The sequence below is a fragment of the Parasteatoda tepidariorum genome, chromosome 3 (genome assembly GCF_043381705.1).
Source record: "Parasteatoda tepidariorum isolate YZ-2023 chromosome 3, CAS_Ptep_4.0, whole genome shotgun sequence".
Taxonomy (NCBI): Eukaryota; Metazoa; Arthropoda; class Arachnida; order Araneae; family Theridiidae; genus Parasteatoda; species Parasteatoda tepidariorum.
This window is the reverse complement of record NC_092206.1, coordinates 26,940,685-26,968,585: the sequence shown is the minus strand read 5'-3', so window position 1 is coordinate 26,968,585 and position 27,901 is coordinate 26,940,685. Positions and strand designations below refer to the sequence as shown.

The 27,901-nt window shown below is 29.9% G+C and overlaps 1 protein-coding gene and 1 long non-coding RNA gene across 2 annotated transcripts in view; one reads left to right on the top strand and one right to left on the bottom strand.

Moving 5' to 3' along the window:
* LOC107443874 (uncharacterized) overlaps positions 1-27,901 on the top strand; it is a gene marked incomplete in the record, with an annotated part of 330,433 nt that overhangs the window by 287,696 nt on the left and 14,836 nt on the right. The window contains 1 exon segment of the mRNA XM_071178419.1: positions 6,415-6,628. Coding sequence (XP_071034520.1) covers positions 6,415-6,628 — 214 coding nt within the window.
* Positions 69-27,901, bottom strand: part of LOC139425136 (uncharacterized) — a 129,453-nt gene continuing 101,620 nt past the window's right edge. Inside the window, exon 4 of the long non-coding RNA XR_011636366.1 lies at positions 69-555. This is a non-coding gene — a long non-coding RNA (uncharacterized lncRNA). The remainder of the gene's footprint in view (positions 556-27,901) is intronic.

Sequence of the window (27,901 nt, the reverse complement as noted above, 5' to 3'; positions counted from 1 at the left end):
CCCATTATTTATTAACACACAAAAAAAATTAATTTTTATAAAAATAAATTTTGTTTTAATGAGAAACTAAAATATTCGTATTTCTTAATTTTAAAAAAAATGTCTGTGTAAAATTTTATTTAGGGTGACATTTTTTGTTAAATTTAGATATTCAATTTTTTCAAAAAACAGTGAATCTTCTGTCACTGTTTATATTTGTTCAATTATGTTTCATACGCCTATATACCATTTCTTTCCTCAGCTCTTTTTATGTGTAGTGAAGTTTTAGGAAAAAGTTTTTTCTTCCAATATCTAATTATTCATTTCACTTAAGCAACCAGCACTTAGGTTGAGTTTCTGCAAACTAATAATATTTTCCCATTGCTTGACTCGCTAAAAGTGTTCTATCAATTTTACTCATTCCATTTCTTGTCTGGCGCCTTAAAACTTTCGAGCTGCAATAAAAGGTCCAAAAAACTACAATATCCATGCCAAAGACATCATCTTGGCTCCCTTTTCTAGAGCAAAGAAGCGTCCTTTCATGAAAGAAGGGCTTCGGGCTTCTTGACTCATCCTCTGAAAAAGCATATAAAATTAAGTCCAACCCTCTTTCTAGAAAAAAAAAGATACTTTGAGTTGAACAGTGATGTGAGAAGATGAAGAAGAAGAAGATGATGAGATGAAGGGGAAAAAATGTACCTAAAAAAAGATCGCCAAATAGACTATGCGTTTCCGATTATAAATTGCTGCTTGTCGTAGTAAATAAGCATAAATCATGCCAAGCAGCAAGAAGTCACTTCTTAAAAATCCCTGCGGGCACGATTTTGAGGTTATAGAGAAAAGCGGTTTATGTCTATGCAATATTTGCTGCTAAAAACTTTGTTTTTTCCTAATTAAGTTTGAATACTTTAAACAGTTTTGGGAGAATAAAATTTCATTGATTTATGCACTGTATTCCAGTTCAAATTTAAAAAAACATTTTGATATTAATTTTTATTATTTAATTATTTGAATTTTTATTTTATTGAGGAGTTAATATTGAAGAGAAGTTACTACAAAATGGAACAATATTCGTTTTCACTTCGAAACTTTGATTTGAAATCAATACTATTTTATGGGATTTAAGGATATAGCTTGTACCTTTTAGTTTGCACCTTAAGCTCTTCTGAAGGAGGTGTTGGTAGCAACTCACAACCTTTTCAACGATCATTTTTTTCCTCACCAACTTCTAATTTGCTAGAAATTAAAGTGAGAGAAAGTTTTTTTGTATGCTTTTTTGCTAGATTTAAGTGTTTTATTTTTTTTATAAAGTTTTTTTTTATATTTTTGTGGTGCTTTGAAATCACAAATAATCTTCAATTAAAAGTAAATATTCTGAAAAAAATAAAACATACATAGAAATCTAAATGTTTCTGGATTACATTTTTTGATTGAGGCTAGTACTTTATTTATAGGTTAATACGTTATAATATCAAATTGCTTTATATTTGTAAACATGAACATGATCCAAAATTCCAAGTAGGTACCTGGAAAGTAGTCTGTGAAAGGTACAGTAGCAACAAATGTGCCGAGTGGCAATAATAACATTCAATTCCTGGAATGAGAATTCTAAAACAAAATTGCACGTGATACAGGCGTTTTTTATACTGTCAAACACCTAAATATTCTACGCTGAATTAAATAATGACCAATCACATAATGTTAGGTAATATCAGCTAAATTACAGGTCTACTTTTTATCGAGGTAAAAATATGAATTATTTTAACTCTAGAATCGGAGGGTCGTCACGTTCTAATAATTTAAACTGAAAGCAGAGTGGTCTAATAAGTGGTTTTTGACTTCCCCATTACTGAAAAGAAAGAAGAAAAAACAGTATATTTTAAACAAACAAATTAGGGACATTTTAAACCCACTTATAAGCATGATTTATAGAACAATCAAACAATTTTTTGTTGTTGAAAACCTTGGTATTATAATTGGATTGTTAATAATAATAACGTGAAAAGAAAAATCAAACATTGGTATTTGCAAAAATATGTATTCCACGAAATATTAAATTGTATACTGCAAACATTTCCTTGTGAAAGTCGATACTAGAGTCTTAATTAATAGGATTTTTTTTTTACAATGAGTTCAAAAATTTTTTGTAAAAAACATTCTTGATGCAGTTTTAGAATTTTTCCAAATACTTTTATACATGTTTTGTTATGTTGCTTTGCCCCTATAATACAACCGGGCATTTTTACTCGGTGGAGAATTCCTTAGTGTTTTATAAGGTATACAAAATTATGGTGCTTAGCATAGAAAAACAATTTTACTACTATATAAGACACAAATGTAGTGAAATTCAGTAACAAAAAATGATTTAACAACTTCCTGGACATCTCATCAGAGTTGAAGAAATCAAAAGTGCCAAAAACCCTTTTAGGGACAAATCATATGGTAACAAGTTAGAGGAAGACCAAAACTATGATATACTGATTGTATTGAGCAATATTACAAGGAACTGGAAAAAAAGGCGTCAGATAGGTCAAGATGGAAATCTGCTATTGAGAAAGTCATGATCTACATGGGAAGAATTCTTTTTCGACTTGGTCTTTGGTATTGGTCAATTTGTGTTTCTCACTATGATTCATGAGTCATCTGGATAATTCAACCGTTTTTCATTTCACCACCATAGAATTTTTTTTAAGCTAACGAAGAGTTTTATTTATAGGGGTATTAACAGAAACTGACGGCTTTTAAAAATATTTAGATAAGAATCAGTTAGGACCAAAACACAAGTCTTATAGCAAACTTATCTGACAGTACATAACTTTTTCTTCCAGAATTCTTTAATTTAATTACAAAATTTACCGACAGGTGGTATTTAAAATTCTTTCAACCAGTTTTCTTTTTCGTTCAAAGATATTAAAAAAAGTACCCTCGCAATGTATTTAACAATACGTAAAGCCTAATAAAAGATTATTTTAAATTTTTTTAACGTCCAAGCGTTTAGGCTTGGTTAGTGTTTAAGTTAAAATACAGATTTCTTGACTACGTTTGTGTTAGACGGTCAAAAATCTGTTCAGCATATTATTTGAATGTTATTATAAACATAGAGTAGTTCCGCTTCAAAATTAAAAAATGGTATTTCATTATTAATAATTGTATATTATTTTATAGTATTAACCTTTAATAACTATTACTGATTATTTTTTTATGTTGGTTGATCATACCAAACTTTAAGCTTCACAAAATCCCATTGTTACTTTAGTAATTTTTCGAGTTTAAATCTATCTGTATATAAGATATTTAGAAATAATTTTAAGACCATTATCTGATCTTGTCATTATTATATTGCTACTCCTCTATTTCTTAGCTGGCTATGATCTTTACCCTTCGTAGTAACATGTTCACGTTTTTTTTCCTTCTGGAATTCCTTCTTTGAATTTGCTTTAGACTCGCTCAATCTATTTTTTTACATCAGTAACATGATTCAACCATTTTGTTTTGCCCTTCGAAAGCATAAAATTAAACAAAATAAAGGTTTTATTGAAATGTATTACCTTAATGTATTACTCAACAAACCAAGACCAGATTATTTTCGGCCGAATCCGTTTTTTTAATCAAATTTTTCGTGTTTGTTTTAAAAAATATCGCATAACTACTCTATGTAACACATTGAGCCGCAATTACCTGGGGGCTAAAGGCTGGGGTTCGATCCTAAGCGACGGCTTGAGACCCACATATATCCTAATCGATGGGTAACAATTTATCTGGAAAGAATATATGGCTTTATGCGCAATGCTGAACGCATTGCCACAATCATGTTGTTGATTACGAAATCTTAGATCCTTTAAATTCTCTTAGCCCACAACGGACTGTTGAGGAAATTCCTTAGACATTAAAAATTCTATTTAGCATGTATTTGAATGTTATGATAAGCATTGAGTAGTTCTCTTTTAAAAGAAAAATAATTGTTTTCTTTAAAAATAAACATGTACATTTTTTCTTATTAACTACTACTTCTTCATCTTGTTAACAAACAATACCAAACTTAATGTTTCACAAAATCCCATTGTTAATTTACTCATTTTTCAAGTTTTAAAATCCCTCTTCTTAGAAAAGATTCGGAAGTAATTTTGAGGTCATTATCTAATGACTTACTCTGTTCTTCCTCGACTTTTTAGCTTGTCATGATCTTCACCCTCTGTGGTAACATTCTCACCCTTTCCGGAATCCCTTCTTTGACTGGGCTTTAGACTCTCTCACCCTATTTTTATCCCTAGGCGTTATTAAGCATCATTTACATGATTCAACCATTTTTCTTTTCCCGTCGAAGGCGTAAAAAAAGTGAAAGCTTTTTCAGAATAATAATTGTGTCTGCAATAAGTTAGCAGGAAAGGCCACACTGTGAAAGTACTAGTTGATAAAAATGACTCCTGAAAATGAAGAAGAAAGCATAGAGGAGAAGAAGAAAAAAATCTTATAAGCTGTTCTAGAATTTTAAAGACTTGCGGTTCTTTGAAAGAAATTTGTTTGAGAATTGATGATGACTAGATTTTGGATTGAGGAAGAAAAAAAAATTTTTTTTACGCCCTAAATCACTGACTTTTCATTTTAAGAAAGAAAGTCGAATTGTTAGGCAACTCGCGGAGACGGTAATTGCCTTATTCGCGTCTAAAGTTCTTTACAACTATTTATTCACATTAACTTATGTATTTTTGCTCGGGTGTTAGTTTACTTAGTATTTCTATAAAGAGAATAATTTATTTGTTTAGACGAATATAATTTACTCTCCTTTCAGTTATAAATATAAATGGAATAGTTTTCTATAATATATATATATATTTTCCTCACCANTCCTTGGTAACTAACAAATCAAATCTCAGAATAACAAATCACTTCAGCAGTGCAGTAAGAACGACACTTTAAAACCCTCTTGTTACACTCAATTTGTGCTTTTGTTTTCATTTTTTGGTTTTCATATTTTGTAATCTGGCAATCTTTCTGCGAAAACATTTTTAAATCATTCTTGGAAAACTTTTCGTCCATGTAAGTTGATCTGATTTTGCTTCTCGCTTTATAGCCCCTTTTTAATGTTTTTTATTTTTATTTTATTTACTGTTTTTACATGTTATTTTTACTTTTTGTGATCTATTTTATTTATTGTTATTTTTATAAAAATTTTTTTTGAGTGCTCCTCTATACATTACTATTGTATTAATATATTTTGCTTTGGCTTTATTGATACAATATCAGAAAGCACTCTGCTTTGCGGATATAATCGTGTGGGCTGAAGAAAAGATTATATCTTTTATTTTTATTTTCCGTTTTTTTTTCCGGTTTTTTAAATAAAGTTTCATCCTTTTTTTTTTAAATAAAGTTTCATCCTTTTTTTTTTAAATATAAAATATAAATTGTTGTTTGTTATTTTTTTACTTATTATTTTCCCCCCTTTTTTTCATATGTCTATAATTTTTCTTTGTTTTATTCTTCAATTTGAACTTACATATATATATAATGTTCTTTTTTCTCATTTTTCTTTTTTTATATATCTATATATATGCAAGAAGGAAAATTAGTTAGTTTTTCAGAATTGATTTTAAAAAGTTATTGGTTATTGAAAATTTGAATTTTTCTTTAAAAATTAGATAGTTACATATCAGTAATTCGAAGCAATACCATAGTTTCAGCTTGTTTATAAAAGCATTTTTAAAGATAGATATTAAATATCACGATTTTCGTATAAGCAATAAGAGGTTTTTGTGTGTTTATAATGATGATATCTATATCTTTCTATCTTCAACCAGGAGAAAGTGAGATGTAAAAATGATACCTTTGGAAAACTGTGGTTTACTATTGTAATACGCCAAGCACTTTGTGCAAACTTATATATCAGTAAAAAAAACAATTCAAAACTTCTAAATTTGTCTTTGGAAGTTGACATGTTTTACACTTAAAATAATATTATAACTTATTTATAAATTTAAAATTATTGTTTTCTGGGGAGTTGTATCTAATGTATTCTACGAAAAATATGAAGCCCAATCACAAATTGAGAAGTATAGTTAGTTACATTTTGCATTTTCAAAAAACAAAATGTACGTCCTTGCCTATTTAGAGTGAGAATAACTTGTCTATTAACAGTTTCAACTGTTCAGTTATTAAACCCTTTCTGTTTCTGAGCGTATATTAATTTAAATATTCATTTAAATATGCTTTATATAATAATTTTTTAACACATATTTTTATTTAATACTTAAAAATATTTACTTAAGTCCTACAAAAGCAAATTTTATTGATATAATAAAGCCCCAGTACTGAAATCAAATTTTGTACGAGAAATTATTTTCAATCTATTGAGTTTTACTATTGGATTTTTTCAGAAATTTTTAGGTAAAAAATATTTATATATAATAGTTTCTTTTAAATGTTAATTGACATTCTTAGGTGAGATGCGAGGATGAAGGAACCAAAGAAGTTCATCAGTCTTACGGCAGAAGAAAAAGATCCAAGGATCTGCCTGAATCCAAGAACCTAGAGCTACAATCAGGAGACGTTGTGACTGATATAACCATGGAGACGCCTTTATTTGTCGTCAGCAGTGGAAAACATTCACACACTTCTGATATTGATTCTCAAAAACACAAGTTCACAACTTCAGGTTAGTCCGTTTTCTGAACTTAAATCATATTTAAATGAATTAAGATTGTATCAAAACACTGTTTATAAAACCTTTTCTCCATTCGAAACTGCCTAAATTCGACAGAATAAGTTTAATCTCAGTTTTACTTGTCCCATGGGAAACAGAAAACGAGGAAGATCACCAATTTGGTGGCTGGATTTGGAGTAGAAGGACTTTCATATAGTAAATGAAGGACACTAGAAGAGTCTTGCAATCGATAGAATCAGGAGGCAAAAGAATTTTCGGGATAGTCTTGGCTTCTACAATCTGTTATACCATGAAAGAAAACGATATTTATATTCTTTACATGCTTTAAACTTGATAAAATTTGAGAGTTTAATATCATTTGACGCGCCTTTGACCCACCTTATTTAATCTAACCATTGTTGGACTATCATAGCTGAGCTATGTGATTTTATCATTTAAAAATACAGCTTATTTGAATTTTTTTACTACACCCAACATCGTGATATATTCAGTGAGGTTCAATATTTTTCAGGATTAAGTATTGCCTCTGAATTTATTGTGAAGCTTATATTCGTTACAGCATGCTCAGATCGGTTGGTGGTATTAGGTCTTCCGATCGTTTGTGATCGTCCGGGAATCAGGATATGGCCATGGAGGATATAGCACTATAGCTGTGTTTAAATGTTTCGAAATGATGTTTTTTAATGTGACTTTTCGAAAGCTTGTACAAAAAATGTCCCCGGGAAACTCTCGGGAAGTAACGGGAAACTTTAAAACCTATGGTAAATGATTGGTATCTGTTAGCCATCCCGGAAGTGGGTCACGAATGAAGTGGAAGTATGTTGTCCTGTTCAATTAACCTGTTGTATGTTATGTCGAGCTGGTACATTTCGGATGCTTACACCATTAAAGGAATTTTTAAATGATCCTCTGATTTCAGTCGCACAAGTCAAATTTTCATTAATGATGGTCATTGATCGAATTTACTCGTAAACTTCATCCCTGATATCTTCCTGATCATGAAGAAGTCTCTTATGCCACTGATAGACTTGACACTCAGGCAAACAATCAGTATTGAAAGCTGGAAAAAGTTTAAGCTACAAATTTGCTGAGTTTCACATAAAACTTGATGGCAATTTATTGAGGGCTGTATAGCGGGTTCAACAAGAAGCGTTTTGCGAAAATTCCTTTCCTTACTTTCCTCATAGTCTGAAACGATTAAGTAAACCACGTTTGAATTAGATGATCATCCCCATTACTAATCGCAACCTGTTTATGTATACGTTTATAAAATCAAAGACGAAATTCTTTATGCTTATAAAATCAATGACTTTATACTACTTACATAAGTACATGGATGCCACGCAATGTAAATTATGGTGTAAGCATAGTAAAGTTTATCGATGCCAAGTTGCGCAGATTCAAAAAAGAAAGAAAAAATTATTACTTTTTAACGAAATAATTATTCTATTGTCCTACAATCGTATACCCTGAACAAATATATGCAATAAATTAGTACAATAAATAATATTTTGTAGGATAAATAATTACTTTAGCAGAATAAATAATGAACTACAAAGATACTGCTAAAACACTTTAATAATTGACGCAAGTTTTTATTTAAAGAATCATTTTTAAAGAATTTTCTTTATTTTAGCAATACCTAATAGACGAATTATAATTTGTCTCTTTCTTTTACATGCATTCTTTATCGCTGATGTGCAACACAATGCGTTGTTGAGCTTTTGAAATATCTTCAATCATTAATCCTCAAAATAATTAACTTTCTTTTAAAATTGGCTTCCATTTAATAAAATAAAAATTAACGACATTAGTTAATTTTAGTACCCATTTTAAATACCGAAATTTTATTAATACCTTTAGTCCGCTAGAAAAATAAATTCATTTCCTTAAAGTTTATTAAGATTATTTTTTAGCAAACATAAATTCTATTATCAACCTTAAGATAAAGTTATTAACTTTTTTTTATGCGTTAAGAATAGCACCGAGAAGTTATTATGTCTGCAAATGCGATTACTACCCTTTGGTTGAAAAAAATATATAATATCCATTTGGTGCTAACACGATAATTTTTTAATCTGATAATTCAATTACAAAATAATTCCAGACCGAGCTATAACCAATTACTTGTTGCTTCTCCTAAAAAAATAATAAAAGAAAATTCGATATCTAAAGAATAAATTAAGGTACTTTTACGTTAATTCGATTACTTAAGACAACAAAGCAATGCATAAACAGTTTGTAAAAACTACTATTTTGCTTCGTTAATCGGGAGAAAAAATATTCTTTAAAAGAACTTTTAGTTTCACACATTTTTCCGAAGAGAATCATTGCGATTTTTCTATTACAATAAGCAATGGCACAGAAATCTATTTTACCGTTAAAGATATAATTAAATACATATTTTCTACGCAAAAATCATTGCTCCACGCTATATTCATTCAAGATGTTCAACTTAGTTTTTTAAAAAGCCATTTCGGCAAGCAAATTTATCACGTAATTTTCTTTTCTTATCCTTTGCTGAGATATATATGAATAAGCCTTCTTAACTTTAACCAGTTTTTATGAGTCAATTAATGATAATTATTGGCATTCCGCTCATTTAGGCATCAATTAAGATTATTCAATTACATCTGCTGCATTGTGCTCACTTTTGTTGAAAAGTTTTTTAATAAATTCTGGATTCTCAATGGAGAAGAATTCAATTTCAACCGTTGGGAGCATCTAGAATTTAATTATTGTGCAAGATCGTTTTGAAAATGAAATAATATTTTTCGTTTAATTGCGCATTTCTGATTGTAATTAGATATATCTAATGCAGTTAATGAAACATACTTGATTCATTTTTAAACATGTGATTATTTCGTGCTAACTAAAAAAACTAAAGTTAAACTTTGAAACATGTTGGCAATTAAATAATGAAATTAAGGACAGCTTTGCATCAAAAAATATTTTTTTCGATACTAGAAGCTATGTTTTACATGTACCTTTCAATGAAAAACATTTATCTTTAAAAATTACTTAAAAAATACTTTTAGAAATTGTAAAGCCTACTGAACCATAATATCATCAAAATTTTTAGCAGCCTTATTATTGTTTTACGTTTAAATAAATGAAAAACTTCTGAAAGTTCATCGCATTATACTCTATGGTTCAACGCAAACGAAAAGAGATTTCTATTTAACTTCGTGTGAAGATCTGAGTAAATTTGTTCCGGATTATACTTAAAGCTATCAATATTATGGCTCAGCGATGGCTTACTTTTGTTTCGGACTTAAGTTCGTAAAAATAATTTAAATTGCGAGATTTATGAAATTTTTGCACTTGACTATTCTGTTGCTTCCATTCTCAGAAATGCAACTCTCACTTTTGACAATTCAACAATCATTGAGCAGTGTGTTGTTGATTTTGAGAATCATTTCATCCCGAAATCACTTGATTTGTGCCGAAAGGCGAACTCTCAAATATATGACGAAAATGTTTCTTCAACTTGGAATCTCATCATAATGGATTGTGAGAGATTCTTAACTAGAACTAATACTAGACGATCGAAAATAAAGTGATGAAATATGCCGACCGCTCAAGGAGTTAGCTTCGTACTAGGACGATTCCTGTTTCGAATCCCGCTGACATGGGTGTAATTTGTCTCTCTGTTCTGCCTTTCTTGTGTTGATGGGGCGACATTGATCCAACTATATGGAACCCACGATAAAGTGATTATTAGACCAGGTAGAAACATTAGGCACTGCGAGGTTGTTGTTTTTGTGTGTCTGTGTTTTGAAGAAAAAAAATCGTATAACATAGAAAGATTTCTTTAATTTTGACTCAATGCGTTTCTTTGAAGAAGTGGAGATAGCTATTTCGTCACTTAGTCATTTCTTCACTTTTGTGCTTTGAGCAAGGGGCCCACCTTAAATTTCGTCCTGGGGTGCATGAAACCTTTTTTCAGCCGTGGATGAAGTTATCTTCTTTCCTCTGGTGTAATGCAGTTTAGTGGTGCCTAGCAGATACCCGGTACCCGGTCTTAGCTCGAAAGCAGAGCTTATCAAAATATAACAGAAGAGTGGCATTATTAGATCAAACCCTTATTAATTAAGGTGGATATCTTTAGAAAATGTATAATAAGCTAGATTTAAATAGTTTTTGTAACTCATAATCTCCAGTAAATAAGGCTAGTTTAAGAACAGAAGAACAATAAAGAGTTGACATAGTAAAACAAACTTATTTTCAAAGAAGCCGTGAATTAATGTACAATAACACGGCAATATTGTTGGTTATTTTTTTTTCTTGACTAATGAAGTGTAATTCAAAGTTTTTCGGCTAGAAAACAGAACTAATTTTGACACACCCACGCATACTCGGTCTTAATCTAGTCCCCCCTACCAGAGGGATGATAGGATACCAGGGACCCATTGCGCGTTTACTGCACCTAAATTCGTCGGAATTTTTATGTCTTTACATTAACCCTTTGATGCAGATGGGACATCGGTGTCCTTTTTATACATATTTTTCTGACACTCTAATAACAAGCTAAAATTGATTATGATATTTTTAAGTTGTATAAATCATTCTAATAGTTACTTGAAAAAAATCGTCTGAATTATCGGAATTATACTTGTTCTAAAATATAAAATCCCCAAAAAGTAACTTGAATTCATTTCATAATCAAAAAATTATCAATAATTCATTTTGTAAATTAAGGAAATTTCTATAATGAATAAAAGTTTCTCTTAAATCTAAATAACTTCAAATAAGTGCAAATTTGAAAAAAAGTATTGTTTAAAAGTGAATCGCGTTTGAAAGATTTTACCTTTAACGTAGAAAAAGATTCTGGTGTTTCATGCTGTATTTCACAGCCATAAATTATTAAAATGCTAACTATAATATTTTCCCTTATTTTTATGCATTCTAATCAGTGCAAATTTTATAGGGAGTTAAATAAATCTCTTTTCGGTTAAAAATGAACCATAATGTCTTGTAATCAAATTTAAAAATACGATAAGGACGTTCTATTTTACACCATGTAATAATTTCAGCCAATTCGTACGCTCATCATAGTCTTACAACCATTCTAAAATTTCAAACTGTGAATGGGCTTATTTCTTAGCTGTTAGTATTTGAACCTTTATATGTAACTCTTGTTTTATTATTTTGTTTTAAAAAATAAAGAAATGCAAGCTTTATTCATTATATGCGATGCGTTTATTGAAAAATGTTCCTGATTGCTATACCGCCAAAAACATTAATCACGTGTTTAAATAATTTGATATATTTTATCAATCAATGTTAGAAGAAATAATGATAAGCATGCAATCATTATGATCTTTATACTACAATACTAATGCCAATTCGAAAGTTACTTTTTTACTACCAAGTTAATAACGAATTAACGATATTTCAGTTTCTAAATATTTTCTTTCTTTTTTAACAACGAAATCATATTTCTTCTAATTCTTAATGCAAGTTACTTAACGAATTGCACATCCGTAATTCTGATTTATGAAGTGAGCTCTTGCTCCTCCGAATTCATTAAAATTAGGGATGGAATGTAGAAATGAACAGCGAGAAAGCTTGAGAAATGAGAACAATAAAAATACGGTTTTCTGCGTATTTCTAAGGGAATTTTGAATGATCACCAGCTCATAACGAACCTTCCTTTTTTTTCCTCAGTTCTTTAAAACCGCGAATAATTATTCAAATATATTCGGTATTTTATCACTTCGTTCTAGAAATGAATTGGTGCTGGTATTAATGAATTAGTTTTATGGAAGTACAGAGTTCTTTGTTGTCAGGGAAATAATGGAAGAAATTTTGGAGTCTTTGAAATTTTTATTTCAGAGATGAATTTAGTTGAAATCCTCGATTATTTTTTTAAAGTTAAATTCGTTTAATACATTAAAAGAAACTGTTACTAAGAGTTAAATCTATGCAACATTGTACCTCTTTGTTCTAGAAATGAACTGACAACAATATCGATGATTAAGTCAGGGGTGATTGTGAGCCCAACTCAAAAATCCTGAAAATTTCTTAAGTAAAATCATTAAAAAAATTTATATCTTTATAAATTTAGATCACTAAAATTTTCAAAACATGAAATTCTAAATGAATTATATGCAGCATAAATTAAATTAATAATTATGTGTAAGTTTACTTTTATCTCTAATCTCATTTATTATTAAAAAATATTTACAAATGAAAGAGAATCCAAGTATAAATTCTAGTTCTATTATTTTTAAATAAAATATAAAAGAATTTTCATATATAAATGTGATCGATAATTTCTTGAAACTTCTGGACTTTGGATTTCCGGAAAGTTTAGGACCGCGGTTAGCGAAAATTCCGGAGATTCGGATTTTTTACGGAGCACAATCACCCCTGTTAAGTTATAAAATTAGTACATTTGTAAGTATTTTGAGCCTGTTTGGGGCTACTTCCCTGCTAAAGTAAAACGCATTATCTTATTCCTTAAAATTAATTGGACAAAAACAGGGTTCATTTGGAAGAAACCTGGTTTAACTTAACACCTTACTAAGTTTGCAGAAAATTTGATCCGAATTGTACTTTACGGTACCGACGCTAAATTTCAAAGATAAATAAATTCTTTTCTGATACTGCGGTGTTTTTTTCTCATTGCTAGGGAAAAGGAATGTATTATGGTAAAACTTTGGATGAAACTAATTCATTTAAGCAACGTAATTTCATCAGTACACCTGCGAATTACAATTTTTTAGAAACTGAATATTCAACTTGTTGACAGTTTGACATATCTTGGTTCAAATATTAATGCCTGAAACGATAAAAACACAGAAATAAAAAGACTCATTACAACAGCAAAACGATACCATCACGGCTTACGAAGATTTCTAAAGACAAAATTAATTAAAAGACGAAAAAAATAATGCTATATGAAATAATCATTAGACTTGTCTTAACTTATGAATCCGAAACATACCGAGCCGGGTTCGTTCGCTGCGAACCGGGTTCGAATCCCTGCGATGGCTGGTCGATTCAAACTCCGCACACGACTCGTACCAACCACAGAACTGACGTAAAATATCCTCAGTTGTAGACGGATCATGAGATAGAGTCCTCCTGCCGTCTGACTGACCATGGGAAGTTTTCATGGTTTTCCTCTCCGTGTAACTCAAATGTGGTTTAGTTCCATCTAAAAGTTCACCGTGAAGGCAAATTTCTCCCAAAAGTTGATCCAGGAATTTCCTTGTCTTCTGGATTGGGTTCAGAATTACAAGACAACGGAGTTGAACATTGGTTGTCGTATACCCAAAATTGGGTCAGCTGTTGAACGATGGTTGTAAAATAAAAGAAAATTTAAAAGTGTAAGAACTTATGCTACTATCAGCCGTATTTTGTCACTTAATATTAAGAAATAAAGTAATAATAAATAATTAAATAGATACGTTAATTATATTTTGAAAGAAATTTTTTTTTCTTAGAGTTTAAAGCTTGTTTAATTTTTTAAGAACTGTTGCATATAGTATACGAAAACGACAAATTGGTTTCTCTTTTTTACAGTAGGACATTGGGTTATTTTCACTTAAAAGAACATTTTAATATATTCATTGAAGCATTAATAAAGAGAACATTTTAATAATATTCAGTAAATGTAAAATTATATTTTAAACGTTTATACATTTATTTTTATAAATAATTTAATTTGCAGCTAAGTTTATTAATATTTTACAGTAAGCATGTACAAAATTGTACACAAGCATGCTTATCTATGTATTTTATAGACGTTTATTAAACTAGTTTTAATACATTATTTCTTTTAATATGAAATTCTTTAAAATTAAAATTTCATTTTCAAAAATTTTCTGCATAATTTACCTTTAGGATTTTTTTTATACAAATATCGGTTAACCAACAATTCATTCGAATATTTTTTAAAACTTAACATAAATTTATTTTTATATGCAAAGACTGTTATCAGCTTGCTTAAGTTTACATTATTATTCAAAAATTGTCGATATACGATACACTACAAATTTGTCTTAAAAAATACCGCTAAATTTGACTTGAAATAACAATTGAAATGCAACAATATTAGATTTTCGGTTTCGAAAGCATCTTACTCTTGACAAAAAGGAGCTTGAATTTATTAAAAAGAATAATGAATATTACAAACAAAATAGAAATTGAGGTTTTCTGTCTCAAATCTTAGTTCGAGATGCATCTTTGGAACCATAAAATTATGAAACGAAACGTATTCAGGTTATTGTGCTAACATTATTGTGTTTCTCTGAAGTAATAAATATGGAAACCGTGACAAGTTCGTTTCTCTCCAGTCGTCCTATATTCTGAAGGTCATTGCATGTGACATTTCAATATAAATTCGTGGACTAGTCAACTGGTTGTCTATTGTCAACGCGACACTATTATTTATAGAAAGAAAAATGGAATTCTTTAGTTTCAGAAATATTAAAATCGCTATGATTATCAGTTTACTAATTATCTTTCTAACATTTCCGATTCAAAAAGTTATTTTTTAACACGTTGAATGCCATGGGGGTCACCGGTAACCATCACTGAGTTTGTTCGTAGCGTCACAGGGGTCACCGGTGACCAGCGAAGCCAAGATTATTAGAAGCACATATTTCGAGTAAATGTTTTTTTAAAAGTTTTTTTCAAAGTGTTTTTTAAAGTTTTATCTCACTTTTTTTTTTACTTTTTATAACTTTACGCTTTAACTTTAAATTACATTCTTTTTTACTTTATGACTTAGAAATTTAAAATTGCAAAGGGGTATAGAAAATTCATAAGAAGTACGAATGGCTGAAAGAAAATATGATCTGATATTTAATTCGATAATTATTCAGTGGTGATATTAAATCTTAATGTTATCAACTGTAACATTAACATGTTGAATGCCATGGGGATCACCGGTGACCGGCACTGAGTTTGTTCGTAGCTCCACGGGAGTCACCGGTGACCGGCGAAGTCAAGATTATTAAAAACACATAATTCAAGTAAATTTTTAATTTTTTTACATTATTATCGTTACTAAAATGGCTTGAAGAAATTAATGCAATATAGAACACACAATAATAGTTTTATTTATAGACACAGAGATGCCAACTTGCTCTGGACAACGAATAAATATTTTCAAGTGGTAGTTTATTAATTGTGATTCTTGGTTTAATAAATTCAATTTAGTAGATTTTTATCCTCCACTATTTCTAAACAATGTGTAGGCTTATATAATTTACCACTTTTTTCAGATATGTCATGCTAAACCTTTTTAAAAAAAAACTAGAAAAATCTGTCTAATTTGCAAATTTAGTTTGTAGTTATTTACCGTTTGGCCAGACGGCAGGCCATATTTCGTCTTGCCTCGAGAACTTTTTAAGTGAATTGAAAAATTTTTAGTTCGAAAATTATTCATGGTGGTATGCTTATTTTTTTTTCGAGCTTTCATGGAACATTAAATATGAATGATCTGTCATGCATTACAACTGACGTCATCAGTAATAAAAAAATAAATACATCAATTAGTAACTTTCTATGCTGTCGTTTATTTAAACAAAAAACTGTGTTAAATTTTTTTATTTGCATTAACGAACTTTACTAGCATTGCAAAGGTTCAGGATTATTTTAGTAATGGAATAAATCATTTCTGGCGAAAGATTCGTAGTAAATTTAGCTCATAAAACTTTGGATGATTTAGAAACTTTAGTTTTAGTACCGAATTAAAAGCAAAGTTATATTTTATGTTGAAAAACGGAAATCAGCTAATCAATAATTCAGATAACTTTAGTTTTCAAGTCTTTCACTGGTTAAAAAAATGGAGCGTGAATTGATACATGAATTTGCCGGGGAACAGAAAAGCAGAACTTGTGAGAATTTGCACCAAAAGTTATAACCTAATCAAATATCTTACTTTTTTGCTTGGTTTTGAAGCTACTCGTCTAATTTTATCAAACATTAGTAGTAGAACTATCAAGATAATTCTTAGAAAAAATGTGTCTGTCTCAGTGGTTTTCAGCGGTAAAGTCTTGTTCATGAACGTGTCTGTTGTAAACTACGTGTTTGTGAAAAAATGCTGTAAAATTGAACATAAAGATAGTTGTTAAGCCAAATGCATTCCCTTATTAAAGTTTTAGACGTGTAGAAATGATAGAAATGAGGGTGTTAGGGCCAACTAGTAACAAAGCTCACTTGTAACGGGAGCTGTTCAAATTATAATTCCTTAGGCATACTTAAAAACTGAAGCAACAGATGACAGTTCACAAACAAAAACTCATAAATTACGTGATATATTATCATGAATATATTATTATAAATCGTGAACTTTCATGGAATCCGTGGAATGCATTATTAGAAGATGGGCTTTCAGTGTAAAAACTTATTCTGGTTTATTGTGCTAAAATTATCGCTTTTCTTGAAGCTTCGAATATAAAAGACGTTGCAAGTTAATATCCATCTGCCGGTCTACATTGTGAAACTTTTGTTTGAAACAATGCTAAATAAAAATTATTAAATAAAACTTGCCGTAGTCAGTAAAATTTCTAATCAAACTACATTTTAGATTTGGGTTTATAAAACCAATAAAAAACAAAAATGATTTTAAATACTGTATAATTTTAAATTTATTTTTTAAAAATCATTTTTGTTTGAAATTTTCTTATATTAAATATGATTAGAGGCCTTCAGAAATACCATTCGATGTGCTCTTTCTGGATATCTTTAAGAACAAAAAAGGTAATACAGCGCCGACCAAATGCTTGACACAGTCAAGTGTAAAGAGGTCTTTTTTTTTCGACACCGTTTCTATCAATTTTCGACTTCTTGGTAAGCAAAAGATGAACTTTTCAGTCCCACTGTGCAAATGACTTATTCGGGTTATTGTGCTAAAATTATTGCTTTTCCCTGAAGCTATAAATCTAAAAGACGTTGCAAGTTCATTTCTCTCGGTCAATCTACATTGTTAAAGGGACATCAACATCTCGTTAAACATCCATAGTATTTATGGCAATTTCAACAATTCTGGAGATCAAAGGTTTGAAGAGCGAATGATTTTCTACTGCGCAAACTTCCTGCCGTTAATAATTGTGCACACCTCACTCATTCCATTGCTGTGTAAAAAAAATAAATATACCTACCGGTAAAGATCAAGAAATGACCCCAACAAACCAGTCAATAGCAACGAATTGAAGAGGAAAGGTGATAAACCCAGTCATCCATCCCAACCCTAAAGACGATGTCTAATGGATATCCAAGAAGGTACGGGGTCATGGTATTTTAGGCTGGTTATCGCAGCTCGCTAAAGCGTGTTTTAGTGCCCTAAAAAAAGTAAAAGGTGAAAATAAAAAAAAAGAAATAATAAATATGGTCCAGATGATGCAGTGCTGGTCTTTTATATCAACCAGAGGTTGGGCAAAATGCAGGGGCTATTTTCTTCTGTGGAGAAAATGATGTAGGTGAGGCTCGGCTCGGCTGAATATAAAAAAACAGGATTTAAGCCCAAAAGCTTTTCTGTTTACTGCTTGATGAGCCATATAGGATGAATTTATCTGGAGATAGCTCGAACGACCCTTTTTTATTTACTTGTAACGTTTCTTCTTTAATAGATTTTGGAAATGCTGATTTATCTCAGACGGTAGCATCTATCAATTCTGTTTGCTTCCTATGCGTAAATAAGAATTGAAAGCCGATGAGTATTTGGGGTATTTTTAACAAATATTTATGCATTATTTTTTATGTGTTATTTTTATTTGTTTTTATGTGTGCATTTGGTTACACAATAATAAGAAGTCGTTATTATAATTGTGGATAATTTTATATGTATATAGCATATACTGTTTGTGGATATAATTGCGCTATGGATAGTTCAATATTTCGCGATTTTGAGTTATTACTGCATTTTATTATAATTAGTTATAGCTTTGAACTGTTTTAACTATGCATTCTTATGCATTTTCAAATTTGAGGGAAATCTAGAGGTAGAACTAAACAATTTTTAAACCACTAGCGGTAAATGAAATATTTTAATTTGTTTATGAATTGCACTATTAATTTTAGTTTTCGATCAATATCTTAGAAACCAAAGCATGTTTATATATTTCAATACACCATCAGGTTAAATTAATTCCTCAAAATTTCTTATCGTAAATCTGTAATTATTCGCTTTCCTTTTCCGTTCAAACAAGTTTATGAAAAGTAGATTTTGTATAATTACCCAACTACATGCTCTTATTCATTGATAATATTGTATAAAACAATTTCACACGTAAAAAACTAAAAAGGGTTAAAGACCCAAATAACAACGTTATCCAATTGCATCAAAAACTCTACAGTCAAGGATATTATTTTGAAAACTCACGTGTGGAATTTGCAAAGTCAATCGTAGGTCAAAATAGGGTATCAATGTTCACCCCTCGTGACGTAACATTTGGAAGTCTTCCAGACGTTAATATAAGACATAACAAGTTAAGGTACAAAGATCAGTTAGAGCAAAACTGCTCAACTTAACTGCCATATTTTATCGAGACACTTCTTATTTAATGGTGTAATATATATCATTAAATTTATATATCATTGCTATAAACAACTAAAGAATGAACTGTTCCCAAAGCATGACGTAAAGAGAATATAATTCTATAATTAAAAAGAATAATAAATAAAATTATGCACTAGTGCAACCATCTATTACAAATTAAATTGCTAATTATAATTTTCTTTTAATGTGGATGGGTCATAGAAATTCCCAATTAAATCTTATGAAATAGTTTAACAACACATTGAATATAACTTGTAAATAAACAGCTAAACTTTACAATTAAAAGTTGTACTGATAGTTCGAGTTTTTGATTGAACGCCTTTAAAACCGGAGCACGTTTTCAAATTCAAATCTGCCTAATCCTTTTACTTCGAGTACTTAACGATTACAAATTTGCAATATGTAAGTAAATTTTAACTTTCTTATTCTGTTGAAACAAGCTTTTGAAAAGTAGATTTTGCTTGTTACCAATCTCTGCGCTTTCACTCATTGATGGTATTGTATTACATAATTCCTTGCAATGCTTAGAAATCGGGTGAAGAGTTAACTGTTTCCAAAGCATGACGTAAAGGAATATAAACCGATTAGAACATTCATCCGACTTTAGAATCGGAGTAGATTCTGAAACAAAAAGTCTCCCATGCGGACATATTTTTGATAAGCCTAACTCCTCTTTTCAGTTAGACGTCGGAGGAGTAGCCTCTTTCTCAAATAATCCGATTTTTGGAGTAATCGTATTTTATGATTAATACCCTATTTCGAAGCTGTGCCTGCTTCTTTCGGGAATATCGGAATTTACGACAGTGTTGCCAGTTGTTAAAAGATTAAAAGAGCATCGATATGCGTAGGGAGAAAATTATGAGTTAGAAGATATTTTTGGAATCAGCAGTTGCAAATTCCCTTTAGGGCTGGTGTAGCAATAGTGGTTCTCCGAAACTTATAATAATTCTTAATTTCCCCAACCAGAAATCGAATTCATTATTGCATATTTAAAACTGAATAACATGCGTTTTGAAGACATGCGCTTGTTTTCGAACACAATTATTATTCTTTTGAGATTTCGATGACTTAGGCTTGGAATTTAGAAAACAAAATTGGTGATGAGTAGAGAAATAGACGTTCTTGTCACTGTTATGCATTCATTATTTAAAATGTGATCATTTACTAATATTTTTAAACACTAGTTTGGAATTTAGAAAACGAAATTGGTGATGAGTAGATAAATATATTTTTGTCGTTGTTATGCATTTATTATTTAAAATAAGATAATTTACTAATATTTTTAAACACTAGTTTGGAATTTAGAAGACGAAATTGGTGATGAGTAGAGAAATAGATTTTCTTATCGTTGTTATGCATTTATTATTTAAAATGTGACCATTTACTAATATTTTTAGACACTAGTTTGGAATTTAGAAGACGAAATTGGTGATGAGTAGAGAAATAGATGTTCTTATCGTTGTTATGCATTTATTATTTAAAATGTGATCATTTACTAATATTTTTAAACACTAGTTTGGAATTTAGAAAACGAAATTGGTGATGAGTAGAGAAATAGATGTTCTTATCGTTGTTATGCATTTATTATTTAAAATGTGATCATTTACTAATATTTTTAAACACTAGTTTGGAATTTAGAAAACGAAATTGGTGATGAGTAGAGAAATAGATGTTCTTATCGTTGTTATGCATTTATTATTTAAAATGTGATCATTTACTAATATTTTTAAACACTAGTTTGGAATTTAGAAAACGAAATTGGTGATGAGTAGAGAAATAGATGTTCTTATCGTTGTTATGCATTTATTATTTAAAATGTGATCATTTACTAATATTTTTAAACACTAGTTTGGAATTTAGAAAACGAAATTGGTGATGAGTAGAGAAATAGATGTTCTTATCGTTGTTATGCATTTATTATTTAAAATGTGATCATTTACTAATATTTTTAAACACTAGTTTGGAATTTAGAAAACGAAATTGGTGATGAGTAGAGAAATAGATGTTCTTATCGTTGTTATGCATTTATTATTTAAAATGTGATCATTTACTAATATTTTTAAACACTAGTTTGGAATTTAGAAGACGAAATTGGTGATGAGTAGAGAAATAGATGTTCTTATCGTTGTTATGCATTTATTATTTAAAGTGTGATGATGATGATTTACTAATATTTTTAAACACTAGTTTGGAATTTAGAAGACGAAATTGGTGATGAGTAGAGAAATAGATGTTCTTATCGTTGTTATGCATTTATTATTTAAAATGTGATCATTTACTAATATTTTTAAACACTAGTTTGGAATTTAGAAAACGAAATTAGTGATGAGTAGAGAAATTGATGTTCTTGTCGCTGTTATACATTTATTATTTAAAATGTAATAATTTACTAATATCTTTAAACAATAGTTTGGAATTTAGAAAACGAAATTCATGATGAGTAGAGGAGTAGGTGTTCTTGTTGTAGTCATACATTTATTGTTAAAAATGTGGTAATTTGCTAATATTGTTTAAACAATCTTGTTTAAAAATTTTTAAACATAGAAAATTCCAAAGTAGAAAAAAAAATGTTTTATTTTAAAGACTAAAACTAATTTGGACTTCCTTGTAGATCTGAAAATTTCATAGTTCGTCATACTATAAAAGCAAAACCAAAGCAAATTTACAATGAGGCAATGAAATTGTTTTTGACTCATATTTTCAAAATCAATTTACTTTGAAAATATTAGTAAATAGTGCGTAACGAATCATCAGAATATTTAAGGCATTAAAAAGTGCATTTTTAGAAACGCTCATGTTCACTTATGTTTATTTACAATCAAATAGATAATTATTAGTTAAGTGCCAAATGATCACTGATACTATGAAAAATAAGAAAAGTATATAGACAGAAATTCGATTAAAACATGCTGCATCTTTAATAAGGCATTTAAATAAATCCTATTTCCATTCAACTAAAACCATTATATTGTTTTGTTATATTTAACAAAAATTAATTTAAATTATGATGTATTTTTGTTGGGGTCATGATAAATTTGGAACAAATTTAGAGAATACTATGGTTTACTGTGCTTGAAAATATTTCCAACAATGCTGGGTGTTTCTTAATCACTATTCTTAATGTGTAATTTTAGAATCCTTGTCAAAAATAATGTCCGAAACTATGCAAAGGTTTGAAAATTTATATCTGAGCTGGAAAAGAACAAAAATTCTATCGGAATCTAACGAATAATCAACTAAGGCAGTACTAGACTAACTAAGATTTCTTAAAAAAGTAAATAAAAATAACATTAGTTCTGAGAGTAAGCAAAGGCAGGGTCCACCTATCTGCACCATATTTCCCAGATTGCGTATATTCCTTACATTTTGAGTTTTAGAAACGCGAATCTTTTGAAAAATCAAAGTTTTATTTAAGTTAGTTTTTATATCGGATTTCACAACGAAAATTAAAATCTGGTCTTATCATAGTTATCATTATTAACATATCTCTTGGTATAAAAATTTGGTAATGAGATCAAAGGTTGTTTAAGGTTATGTGTTTTCTTCTAACTCTCTATACAGGGCAAAGTGGAAACACAGGGGAGAAACGTTTCATGGCAAATTCCGTTGCACCTCCATTGGTATTGAAAAATTTTAAAAATTGGGAAAAGCAATTTCAGATGAACCTTGAGTGAATCATAAAGTTTCAAATATTTTTTTTTTAAATATCAAAATGCGAACAAATTTTTTCCACTGCGTAATTCTGGATAATCCTGTCTGCTATAATTTGTTTGCATATTTTGAAATGCAAAAAAATGAAACTTCATTGTTTATTCTAGTTATACCATAAGCCACTCGTTCCAGGCTTTAAATTTTAAATAATTTTTTGAATGAAAAAAGAACGTACCAGGAACAGTTTCTTCCGGTGTATAGCGTTCTCTTAGTGAATTCGAAAAAAATTTACTTTAGAATCTAAGAAAGCATCGAGAAAGTTCTTGTAAAACATTGTGTTTCGATAAAATCTTAAGTCATTAACAGACATCTTATACTAAACTCTAATGGCGAGACAATGGATCTACAATATCTCATGCTCACGATACGTCGTAACTCACATTCCATCACGCATAAAATAAAATTTATATGGAAATTTTCGCATCGACTCAATACAAAAAGATCTGAACGTTAAGAACCCATTCCCTCTAAACAAAGAAAGAAACTAATCCTTCTCGGGAATGATCCCATAAACATCAGTGGTCCTCCAACGATGATTAAGATCACTCCCTGCATCATCCTCTTCATCCTCCGGCATTAAGTTTTGCTGGGGTAATCAAAGGATTAAGCCTTCCAGTATCGGTTATTACTGATGTAAAGAAGCGATGAGGACGAGTCCTGATAATCAGTCATGCCTCTATGACCTGTCATGGCTTAACCTTGCTCCAACGTTCTATCTTTGGAACTTAATTTGGGGTCGTTATCGAATTGGAAAAGGGAATAGGGCGGGAGTTTCGCCCCATCCCCTCATCTGGAAGATGATTCTTTAGGAGACTGAAGATACTCCTAGATGATTTTCACCCTCTCCAAGTGATTAGGAGTAAATAAGTATTAGTCGAAATTCTCGAGGCGGTTTGTCATTACTTATTAAATGACATCATCTAGTTTAATTTCGTATAGGTAGATAACGGGATCGATATGTAGCTCAGTTATAGACACTTTTGAAAAAATCATTTTATGTGAGTTCCATATCAATTTTTTTTTTCAAGATGAGTTGTTAGTTACTTATGTATTCTGTAAAACATATATGCCTTTGTGATCTAAAAGCTTGTTTTCTATTTTAAGAAAATACTAAATACACATGCAAAAATTAATAAATATGTTCCTTTTTAAAATATTTCTTATTGATAGTTATATGAAAATTGCTAAAATATATCATGGATTTAATTTACACCGTTCATATTAATATGAGCTTCTTTTGAAGTTTCAAATCCATATCCTGTATAAATGAATAACAATAAAAATTCAAATCTGTAGGAAATCGTCAGGAGTCTAATAAGAAATTGGAGAACATTAAAAACATAAAGTGACTGTAAAAATAATGAAAAATATTCACAGCAGAATCAGAAATTTTAAAGATATTAAGTCAGTAAAAATAAATAAATTGCTTTGTTTCTCTTAGACATTATTAGGTTTCTTAACCAGCGTTAAACAGCCACATTTGCGTTAGAAAAGAAAAAAAACACGAAATCCTCCCACGGTTAGCCCTACGGTAAAGGGAATCCAACCTACGATTCTTCGACCTCTGAGGGTAGAATTCATATCAACCAGCAATCGTGGGATGTTCTATCCCCTGAGCCACCGCGACTCGCTCTTAGACATTAAACTTTTTTCCGGTTCTCATATCACCGGGGACAAAATGAACCCGGCCTAAACTGTGGTAGTTGTGGTCTCTACCCCCTCGTATGTGCGCAATGAACCTATTTTTCTGAAAAAGTATAGTATCTGCAAAAATTTTCATAACGTTTTTTTTAGATTTTATTATGGCTTAAAGTCAACATACAATTAACAAACTTACATGCATTTTTTAATATACTAATAATTATTATTAACAATAATTTATATTTTTCAAATGAGTGCCTCTGACATCTATACATGGGTTTCTGAGCCAAGGCGTACTTTCACGCATGCGGTGCTCTCCTGACAAACGAAACGCGCACCTTTTTGACTTAATTTTCAAAAGGCTAATGGCTTACGAACTTGGATTGTCCTAGTGTCATTAGAAACAATGGCAACATATTTTTCAAGCATGAATAAAAATGCAAAATGTTTCAATGTAAAATGCACTGAAAATTACTTTTTTCACTACATTACTCTGTCATGAGATAAAAATGGCTCTTTTCCTTTTAAATATGCAACAAATTGTATAGTGAATTGCTGCAAAACTCAGAAATAGGTCTCTCTAATAATGATTGATATTTATTCCGCTGTGTAAAGTATTCTGCTGTTTACATACAATTATAGAAATTTAGTATTTAAGGAAGATTAACGATCTTACTATGCAACTAATCATTTTAAAACTAGAAGGGGGCATTCATACCTTCCGAAATTGAATAAAAGCAGAACAATTTTTCTCCACAAATTAATCCAGTTACCTTAATTGAATTGCGACACTATTCATCAAACGATAACTTCAAACGGGGGGGTTGGTATGTCAAAGGATCTCAATCGATCAACATTTATTTGCACTATTGCGTCATCTAGGACTTTGTCCGAATCAATTAGTCTGTCAGAAGAATCCACTGCTAAAAATTTAGAATAATCGAATACGCTGAAGAAGATAATCCATTAAAGGAGAGTAAAATAAATTATTTTTATCCAGAAATACAAATTGAATTTAGAAAGAGACTTGAATTTGATTTTTTTTTCTTCAATTCCCGTCAGATTGGAGTGTGAGATGATAAATATGGATATTGCCGGGGGTTCTTAGTTAGTTGTCATTTCACATCTTTGTGCCATCAATAAGAAGGCAAAAATTGTCGCTTTCACCAATTATTTCAAAATATTTTCTTTCGTTATTTTAAAAAATGGATTCATAAAGAAAAATATGAAAGGGATTAGTAGGTGATACCTTTTATAAAGTTGATAATCAATGTTTTTAATTTTCAAGATAATAATTATGAAAGAGTTTTTTCATAGGTCTAGAATATTTTTATGTTTGGAAGACCTGAATTTTTTCTCCTTCCAATTCTCGTCAGTGTGAGAGGATGAATATTAAGATCACCAGGGATTCGTAGTTGTCATTTTACATATATGTGTCATTAATGAGGCAGATAAAAATAGTCCCTTTTCCGTTTATTCCAATCTATTTTTTTCTTATAAATTGGAAATACAAATTAATATAGGAAACACTGCATGTGATTAGTTGGCAGTGCTTCAATCTCATGTTTAGTAGGTAATCAATTTTTGAAAATTAATATTCTAGGTACTTGAAAAACTCACCTTTTCGCTAAGTAGTATGCTTTCTTGAATTTTCCTTGAAGGGAGGGGGAAAATAAATTATGAAGTATGATTTCTACCTCTATCAAACTTCTTTAGGGTAGGTAAGGCTTTATGAGCAATTATATATTTTTGCAGAACTTAAAATTTTAACGTTTGAGCAAAGGTTTACATTTGTGTCTTTTTTAAAGCAACACATGCGTTCAAATGTACATCTTGATTTGAATAATATTTAAAAAATGCAATAAAGTATCTATAAAAAATTATAGGTATAGGGGAAACTTAAAGGATACTTTCATATATTTTTTATTTTAAGCATTTTTAGCACCATCTCGTCTTTATATTATTTAGCACCATATTCAGCAGTTTGATATCCCTTTTATAAGAAAAAAAACAGTATTTTCCGAAACATGTGATGAAAAAGGTACCAAACTAGTAATGGCAGCAATAAATAGATCAAAAGTAGACATAGATTGAAAAAGAGGAGAAAAAAAATTTATTAGTTATGAGACAAGTATTATTTTATTCAGTATACCAATTGAAAGTTTAGTGGTCAGAAAAAATAAAACTTTTCATGGTCAAAAAGTATTTTTGTACAGTGATTGTATTTAATTATACTGAAAAACAAGAATAAATTAAATAAACAGCAAGTAGTAATGCAATTAAGGAGAATCATAAGAATCAGGAAGAGGTCAATCAAGAAATCACATACGAGCGTGATAAAACAAATAAGAAGGTGATTAGCAAGGACGGATGAAAGAGAAGTACAAAGAGAGAAAAAAAGAAAAAAATAACTTGGTCGGTTAACAAATGATAAATTTCATTTTTGTTATTTTTTTTCAGCGAATAATTTATTGATATGGAAATTTGCTAACTTATAGATTATTTTAAATTTGAATGACACTTTTTAAGAATTTAAACTGGGGAAACAGTTTAGGTTAAAATACAAACTCTTGCAGCAAATTAATGCGATAGGGTATAACTTTGCCTCCGATAGCCATTGTTTTTAATTTAAAATTATTTCAACAGAATACGCTGTAAGCAGTACATTTGTAGAGTAATATTAAACAATTGAAATAACATCACAATTTTCAAAATCTTCCAATGTTTGCAAAAAAAACTTGTAATTTATTCGAAATGTTCCCCACCAGCCACAATCACAATTCTTAATCGGAGAACAATTTTTTGTTATCAAAATATAACAAAAAAAAAACCTCGAGTGATATTTACAACGGCATCTATCGGGAACTGTTTAAATTAGAACAAGGAACTGTGGGAGCAAATTTGTCTCCCCTGTTACATGAATTACACGTTTTGTTTTTCTAGCCTTATCAGATTTTGTGTAGTTTTAAGACACTCTATATGAAATAATTTTATAATAAAGAAAAGGTACAGGTATATTACTTTAAGTTTAAAAAACCTTGCGTTTCTTTTATACGGGGAAATCAAGAAACATAATTTATTAAGAAATGAGATGTAAATAAAAATTGAAGTCCAGAGTTGAGAGAAAGGCTTGATTTTCGATAGCAGTAAAAAAAGTAAAACAAGTTGATGGATACGTTGATTGTCATGGGATTTCTAGTTGGTCGTCATTTCACGTATCAATGCCATCTGTAAGACTGGCAAAAGTGGTCCCTATTGCCTCTTTTTCTTCCCAATATTTTCTCATATTATTCTCAAAGGAGAAACGGAGAGTAGAATTTTAAAGAGTTATGTGTAGGATAAAGTCTTGAAATACATCATATATATATATATATATATATATATATATATATAAC